Source organism: Branchiostoma floridae, chromosome 18 (genome assembly GCF_000003815.2).
Source record: "Branchiostoma floridae strain S238N-H82 chromosome 18, Bfl_VNyyK, whole genome shotgun sequence".
In the NCBI taxonomy this organism is placed as follows: domain Eukaryota; kingdom Metazoa; phylum Chordata; class Leptocardii; order Amphioxiformes; family Branchiostomatidae; genus Branchiostoma; species Branchiostoma floridae.
In genome coordinates, this window is record NC_049996.1 from 15,064,334 (window position 1) to 15,073,611 (window position 9,278).

The window sequence follows — 9,278 nt, forward strand, 5'->3', positions numbered from 1 at the left end:
TTAATAAGACACAAAAGTACCCGACCTGATCACAACAACAACAAAGAATCCACCACTGCCTTCTATAATGCCAAACTGACCCACTTGGAGAAGAAGCACCTTTGTTAAACTACAGTACTTTGATAGCTCACTCTTCACTATACTAATCACCAGAATACTAGCTATCTCAACCAACACACTATATCAGCATATGGCCTCCTTCCGTCAGTGTTGACCATGGTAAAATCCTAATAGATATCAGCCATACAGCTTCATCTATAGCTAAACAGTCATATTCGACAATGACATAGGGAATATCTGTAAACTGACTCAGTAGAATTCTTTTCTCTGGATTTGCTTTTCTTCTGTCCTTTGCATCAGTCTGGCTTCTGATTCAACCAGCACAACAGCTTCAATTTCCTCACCACTACAACACTCACTACAGGTTTCCTCTTTAATTACAGTCTTTCTAATTGATAGTGACCATTCAAATGTGAGAATGACTGTCAAATATAGAGAAGATCTGAGCTGACTCAGGTCTGTTTCTCTGGATTTGCTTTTCTTCTGTCCTGTGCATCAGCATGGCTTGATTCAACCAGCACAACATCTTCAATTTCCTACACTACCACTACAACACTCACTACAGGTACAGGTCTTCCCGAACAGTCTTTCTAATTGAAGGTGCACCAAATGTGAGAATGACAGTCTCTGTCACATATAGAGAAGATCTTTAAACTGAGTCAGGTGTGTTTCTCTGGATTTGCTTTTCTTCTGTTCTGCGCATCAGTCTGGCTTCTGATTCAACCAGCACAACAGCTTCAATTTCTTAACCACTACAACACTCACTATAAGTCTTCCCTTACAGTCTTTCTAATTGAAGATAACCATGACCATTCAACATGTCTAAGTGCTGAAAGTCTGGGATTCCTAAGACAGTAACAGGAAATCTGCCTAGTCAGTCGTGCTGACGAAATGGGTCACTCAGAAACCCAAGCAGCCTCCTGATGGAATTCCTCACCGTGCCCTCTGTGTAAATTTGGGAAGGTCAAAAGTCAATGACCTGTGTGACCTTGATAAAGCATGCTATGCCTGGTCAGCGGCCATTGCCAGATTTAGAACATACATGGCATTTAAATCTTGTTAGGATAAAATAATTTACAATTCACCAGTAGAAAAGATAATACAACAATCACGAATAGATCTACATGTATGGTGGATGGAGGTAAGACCCACCAAAGCTGAAGTTCAAGACTTTGTGTGAGTCTAGTTTTCTGTTATGAGCCCCAAATGAGAATCTCAGTTTCATCATGAGAGAAAATATAAACATGTTGGCAAATAGTTAAAGCCTGGAATTGAATTGTTTAACTAACAATCTTTTATGTGGGATTGAATATGTATGAACGTAACCTGTTTTTTTTTTCTTCTTCTTTTCATCCATGAGAACTCAATATGTTTTTTAAGAATGCCAGGACAGCTTGAGATTTTTTTAGTGAATTCAATGTACATGTATGTGTGGCAACCTTCCTAAACTGAATAAACAGCAAAATATAAAAGCCTCTTTCTTTTACCAAAACCTCTATTCTTTTCCACAGACTTTGCTGAGTGATTGACAGCTGTCAAATTTATCGAACTCTAACTCCTCACTTACATCCTGTCAGCAGTATGTTTATCAGTATGAGTACCCGATTTGGTCAAAAGAAGAAAAAAACGCTAAAAGACTCTCTTGACTCTTTCCTTTGTTCAGTGACAGCCTGTGTTTCAATCAGCCCAAACCTCCGACTGTTCGCAAGTCAAGCGAGTGAGACCCTTCTCTAATGATAGGAAGCGTGCAGTCCTCCAAACAAACTTTCCTGCTGACAGTGTTGGGTTGGGTTCAAGTTCGTCACAACTAACTCCGAACTTGATAAGCGTGAGATCCTTCTGTTGTGTATAAAGGCATTTTCTGTTGCTGAGATCCACTGAAGCTCACAGAGAGAAGCAAAGCAAACATCTGTGAACAACGTGTGGGAAACAAACGTGGAAAGAGGGAGAACTCTTGTGAAGCTCCTATCCTGGTCTTGTCTAGATATAGAGAAACAGTTTCACCTCTGAATCAGAAAATGAACTATCGGTATGTAACACTGGTTCACCTTTATCCATGGATGGGGTAACCTACATCCGTTGTATTCAAAATTTTAGTATCTAGGGATATCAAATTGACAGACGGTGGTTTCAAATTGCAATGTATTCATGACAAAATATTGCAGTTTGAACCACAGTCTGTTGACTGGAAATCCCTAAATACTCAAATACAACAGATATAGTGAATAAAGGTGAACTAGCTTTACTGTACACTATATTGAAATTTCACAAACTGTGACCAGAGACCAAAATTTTTCTCTCCGATTGTTCACTTTCCGGGCATGTACTTTTACACAAAGTCTAAGCAAAACTGAACAAACTCTTCACTACTGAAGTCAAATGGCAACTATAAAAAAGTCATTTACATTGGTAAGGCTTGAAATGGGATTTCCCTGCAAAGTAAAAAAGTCAGAGATGGTGTTTGCCAGACTTTCTTCTAATGAAAAGTCTCTTGTCTGTAAAAGACAGACACAAGACATATGGAGGACAAGTTTATTTGCATTTTGGCAAAGTTACGAGACCCTTTCCTCATATAACCAGGCCACAGCGGACAACGCAAACAACAGGGGGGTGACAGTAAATGACGAATGGCCCTACAGGCCAAATTGATAGACTTGGCAGCTTGGTCTGGCTGTACCAGGGTTGTAGCTAGTGCCTGTTCTTCCGTCCTTTGGCGGAATTTTGCAGCTGGGGACGGAAAAAACTTTTGCCCAATCCGCCCTCTGTGATGGACAAAAATCTATATGTTAAGTCAGTAAAGATATAAAAAACTGTCTCCCTTGTGTAATTTGTCACCAAAACAGATGAACAGCTTTAGTCTACCAGAAACTCTACACCTAAAAAGGTAGGAAATAGCATTTCAGACGGTCTAGATTTCAAAATTTTCCCAGAGAGCATGCCTAGGACCCCTTTAGGAACATTGTGCATTGGCTTGACGTCTTGTGCCTTCGACGCTTGATAGGATTTAAAATCAAGGGGACGGAAAATGATTTCAGGCTGGCTACAACACTGGGCTGTACTGTGCTTCCCTACCTCTAGAACAAGGTTGTAGCCAACCTGAAATAATTTTCTGTCCCCTTGATTTTGAATCCTATTGAGCGCTGAAGGCGAATTTTGAAATCTAGACCCTCTGAAATGATAGTTCCTGCTTTTTAGAGGTGTGAAAAGTTTGCTGGTAGACTAAGCTGTTCTACGGCATCTGTTTGGTGCAAAATTACACAAGGGAGACATTTTTATTACATCTTTACAAATAGATTTTTGTCCGTCACAGAGGACGAAATGGGCAAAATTTAGTTCTCTCCCAAGCTTCAAAATTCCGTCAAAGGACGGAAGGATGGGTGCTGGCTACAACCCTGCTCTAGAATCTTCCTGCAGAGATGTACAGTTAAACATTTCACATATGTGCTTGAAGTGTTTGCAGGTATACTGTAGAGTCATGGGGGAACGCTCTGCAAGAAAACTTGACCAAGACTTGATAAACAGATAGGTAAAGTTTGGCACCGCTTGCACTGTGCTTCCCTACCTCTAGAATCTTCCTGCCGAAATGTATGGTTAAACATTTCCACACATGTGCTTGAAGTGTTTGGGGGTATACTGCTCTACATGGGGGAACGCTCTGCAAGAAAACTTGACCAAGACTTGATAAACAGATAGGTAAAGTTTGGCACCGCTTGTACTGTGCTTCCCTACCTCTAGAATCTTCCTGCCGAAATGTATGGTTAAACATTTCACATATGTGCTTCAAGTGTTTGCAGGTATACTGTAGAGTCATGGGGGAATGCTCTGCAAGAAAACTTGACCGGGACTTGATAAACAGATAGGTAAAGTTTGGCACCGCTCTAGAAAAGCAGGACTGCAGATGTGCAATATCATGTGAGACTGTTGTGAGTTGATGACAGATATAGGGTCTACAGACTGCCAAGCTTGCCAGTGGGCTGGACTGGCTTCAAGTCAAAATAGCCAAACACTGGATAATTCTGGCACAACTGGTTTGACTGACGGGTTTTCGGAATGGTGCGGAAAACCCTGACCAGTCTGAAAAGAGGGTCTGCATGGGGTTCCTGGCTAAATTCAGACAGCACCTAACATTAGGGGCAATAAAACTTGATAATGTCATCCATATAGCCCCCAAAACTCATATGTAGAATTCAATCTATCCATGTTCCTTACAATTCTATTCTATCTTAATTCATCGATAAGAATCTTTACGCTAAATTGATGCACATTGATATAGCATTGGCAACATCACAAGTGACCTAAAGGTGCAACTAAATAGGAGTAAATGCACAGAAAGTCAGTTCTGTCAAATGCAAAGTAGCTATAGGCTGATATCTTATATTGTCTGTCAACTTCTGGCTGAAAACCCTTGACAGGCAGACCTGCATCATCTCAACCCTACGGCAGTTGTCAAAGAGAAGAATCATTCTGATAATTTCTTAAGTAGTGTCTGAGTGTCAAGTCTAAGACTGAGGCAGAACAACAACTTGAACTTTAGTCAATCTCACAAAAAGCAACACACCATCTAAACTTGTATAGCTTAGTGTAGAAAAAATACACACTTCTGTGCTAGTGTAGCAAGCAAGAATATACGTTAGCCCCAAGTTCACCTTTATCCGTGGGGTGACCTATATATCTACATGTACTAGTATATCCGTTGCTTTAAAAAACAGCGTATTATGGGATATCAAGTCCACTAACGGTGGATTCAAACTATTGCAATTTGAAAAGACAATCCGTCGAATTGATATCCCAACATACCCTGTTTTCAAATTAAAAACAACGGATATTGGTTACCCACGGATAAAGGTGAACTAGAGTTACCCCTGGCTAGTAAATACATGTAGATTGGTACATTCTGGCCTGCTACACTTTCCTGATACCATAATTCTAGCTGTCACTGCTCCCAAATAATGATACATTTGAGACAAATTGTTATTGACGTTTTGCAGGAGTTAGATATCCTTACCGATGATCCTCTCTGTGATGTAAGTAAGGTCAAGGTCGAAGGAGTCATCCCCATACTGGCCGCGACCCCTGTGAGGACGAAAATATCGACAGTCATTCATTTTGATTCGCACCTGAGCTCAACAGAACAACATTTATAAAAGATTCAAACACCCCCCATATCCGTAATGGTAGAAACCATTGTTGCCAATAACCTTGATACCAGAATGCGGATCATACCACATGTTTTTCGGGTATCGTGGCGAGGCGATCTTGGCTTATTGACTTCTAAGCTCAACAGAACAACATCATCAAAATATCAAACACCCTTATACCAGCAATGGTAGAAACCATTGTTGCCAGTAACCTTGATACCGGAATGCGGATCGTACCACATGTTTTTCGGGTATCGTGGGGAGGCGAACTTGGTTTATTGACTTCTGAGCTCAACAGAACAACATCATCAAAAAGTCAAACACCCCCCATTTTGGTAATGGTAGAAACCATTGTTGCCAGTAACCTTGATATCGGAATGCGGATTGTACCACATGTTTTTCGGGTATCCTGGGGAGGCGACCGTGGCTTGTTGACCCCAAAACACAGCAGAAATCACCAGAGTGAAGGGGAGTCACACATGGGCACACAGGTATGCTACAATTAGGTAAAGCTGCTTTCTCCTGCCCAACACAGTTAATGTTACTTCACCTTTATCCCTGGGGTAACCTATATCTGTGGTTTTTAAAAGCAGGTATTAAGGGATATTAAGACGATGGATGGTGGTTTCAAGCGGCAAAATTGTGAAATTATTGTAATTTGAAACCACTGTCTCTAAATACCCTTTTTTTAAATAAAGGTTAATCCATTGATAATGGTGAACTAGCATTATCTAACAGATGCTTTGCTCAGAAAGGCTTTGTACTTGTAGGAAAGGTTTTTCAAAATTCATTTTAAAATCAGCAGATTTTGTCTTTCTACATATAACATCTATTATCATAATACCGGTACGTTTACGACGATTTCTCTAGCCATACTGATTTGACAAATTGTCAACGCATCCTTTTCTCCAGTTACATGTTGCTGTTATAGGTTACCCTTGCCACTTCTTCTGTGTAACTTTTCTGCCACTCTTGTCCTGCTAAAAGCGTAATATTGTAATTGTAACACGCCGCGGAATTACACGGCGAACGGGTGCGTGGTTGGGAGGGGGTAAAAAATACCGGTAGGAAGAAACACGGCACAATTAACTGCCGCTATGTACATTTATACATCCTGATGTTCCTTACTTTTCTGTCAGTAAATGCATAAAACATAAACCTGCATGAGCATACAAAATGTCATGAGAAAACGGACGTATACTGTCAAGAATTTTCATTTAACTTCTGTCCGTCACAACCGCTATGACGTAACACTTCACTGCTAGCGTAGATATAAAAATGGCGGGAAAATGGCTGCGTACGTTCAATTTTGCCCATTCAGTCGTAGATCCGGGCTATTATGCAACGGTTCTTCACACTTTTACATGAGTTGTAGGTCACCAACGGAAATTCAAGATTGTTGTTGAATCATGTTCGTCTTGTGCCATGAGCATGTGTAATTATGATCTATAAATTTGGCAATGAATGTGACAGTGTGTTCGTCCCACGACGAGCTGCCTGCCCCGAAAAAGATACTGAAAACTTTTGGCCTTGTTGTCTTCGAATGCATTGTTATCGATGCTTTGTAAATGATGTATTGGACACCTAGATATCTGAAGTGTGCACAGCTCAGAAATAACTATTGTTGCATGTGTAGATCTCTTTAAGTTCCAGTACTTTTAATCTACCGGTATAAGTCTTACTACCGGTATTATGCCAATGCATGTTAATTACTTTTCTCTTGTCTCTGGACAGGAAAACATGACAAAAATACTTGTTAAATCTCTCAATGAAAGCATTTCAACATCATATTAAAATAATCAGAGAATATACCCATGGCTTTAGTTAGTAGGGAATAGAAATTATGAAGAGAGCTCGGAATCAAACATAGGTACAAACTTCAGTCAGAAGCAAAAGTACACAGCATTTGTTTCCTGTATCCTTCAATTAGTTTCAATTCCAGAGGTAAAATTGGAATTCCTAGGCATGGGGGCTTTTGGTCATGCTCTACATCCCTGCATAGTTAACTAATTGAATTATAATACCAAACTGCGGCTGCCTACGATTATAAATCACTTCTTCTAATCAACTTCACAGGTGGGTGAACTGGTATGGAACACAATTTCCTCCCGCATTTTCCTGTGTGGTCCAACAGCACTCCACTGGTTTTCCAGCTTTTGATACTATCTTATGCTACCGTAGGATCTGCTTGGAGATTGGTACCCACCCCTAGTGGCCTATAATCTCAACCCATGACAGACAAGTGGTCCAAGTCCATTCCCACGACCCTACCCGCCACCCAACACACAGAATCCCAAAGTCATGGAACTCATCAGCCCCAGGTGAACTTGTAACCAGCAATTAGACACACTACATCTTGTCTGGAGGAGGATCCTGATTGCCACAGGGCCTCACAGGGTCTCACAAGGTAAAATCCGAGACTTAGGGCAAGTTTAGGGCCTGGTTCAAATTAGTAGGTGCGTAAATCGTCTTTGTGAAATCTGAAAGTGCATTTTTTGGGAGGCATTTGTAAATACATAGATTATAGATTACAAATACATATCTTTATATAGTCACTAAGCATGTACATGTACTCTCCAAGCAGATCAAGTTTAAGCTCTAGTCTGACTGTTCTTTTTTAGTGTTTTTTTGTTGACCTGTTTTCTTCACATTCTCGACAAAAAATTCTCTCTGAAAATAATCCTGACCGAAAATTGCTTAAGCAGAGTTCTGAAATCCCCTTGCTAACCCTCCGCTACCATGAAGTTTAAATGAAGGCAGTTAAGTGGTTCAGATTCTTCAGGGGCTAAACAGTTGACACAGTAGAGAATGGGTTGGTCACACTTTCAGATATATTTCCACTAAGCTTGCACCAAAAAGCCAGTGGCCTGACTTAAACTGGAAATACTGACATGCACATATATATACTAACACACTTAAAAAATATTCTTATAGACTTTTGTTGCAAAACAGAGAAATAATTTAAAAATATAACCACAAGTATGAGTATAGGAAAGCAAAGTTGAAAATTACAGTCTGAAAAATTTTACTCTATGAAAATACTGGATACTACTACAACTATTACAAATTTCATTTTGAGTACTGTAATTCCTGACTTTTTAAATGCAGTTTTATGTTCATGGGTATCATTATCGATAACAAAAAGTTCGTCTTGGTGACGATAACATAATAATTTGTTCACCGTGAACATTTAGTTCCGAGACAAGTTAAAATTTTCTCAGACCGTGAAAGTTTGTTACTGAGAAGACAAAGTGAATTACAGTACTTACTAAACAAAATATTCTTATAAACTTTTGTTGGAAAACAGAGAACAAAAATTAAACTACAAGATGGGTATGGCAAACTAAAGCTGAAAATTACAGTCTGAAAAATTTTACTCTATACAAATACTGGATACTACTAACGCTAATTCACCTTTATCCATAGGGTAACCTTTATCAGTGCTTTTTAAGAACAATGTATTAGGGAAATCAAGTCGACAGATGACGGTTTCAAACTGCAATATCTTGAAAATAGTATAATTTGAAACTACCGTCCATCGACTTGATACCATATCTCAGAATACCCTAGTTAGCAACACATCGGATATAGGTTACCCCGCGGATAAAGGTGAACTAGCATTACTACTATTACAAATGCCAAATAAACTGCCACTTCATTTGAGTACTTACTTGGTTGGCCCCTTGTGGCGGACATGTGAGGACATCATGGTTTTTGAAGTTGTTGGAGGTTGCTGCAAAACGAGGAAAGAAAGGTTAACGTTGATATTCAATACTTCACATGAACTCAAAGATATTCAGCGTACACTTCTAGTTCATTACTATTGGATATAATGGTGCTGGCTCTGGGACAAACTCAGAGTTGGACAAGTCCAGTAGCCTGATTGTCCAGGGCAAGTGAAAGTGCCAATCGGGCAAGCAGATGTCCTACCCTACTTGCCTGATTGGGCAAGTGAGATTTTGATATATTTGTTACTTTTCACAGTCAAGGCATCAAGCATTTGTCAACACAGAAAAATAGTGCCGATGACAAAATAATTTCAATGCTGGAAGTAAGTGAAAAAATTAATACAAACAAAAA

At 39.7% G+C, this 9,278-nt stretch overlaps 1 protein-coding gene across 1 annotated transcript in view; it reads right to left on the bottom strand.

Moving 5' to 3' along the window:
* LOC118406137 (tensin-like) overlaps nt 1–9,278 on the bottom strand; it is a gene marked incomplete in the record, with an annotated part of 215,441 nt that overhangs the window by 71,097 nt on the left and 135,066 nt on the right. Inside the window, 2 exon segments of the mRNA XM_035806003.1 lie at nt 5,066–5,133; nt 8,870–8,931. Coding sequence (XP_035661896.1) covers nt 5,066–5,133; nt 8,870–8,931 — 130 coding nt within the window.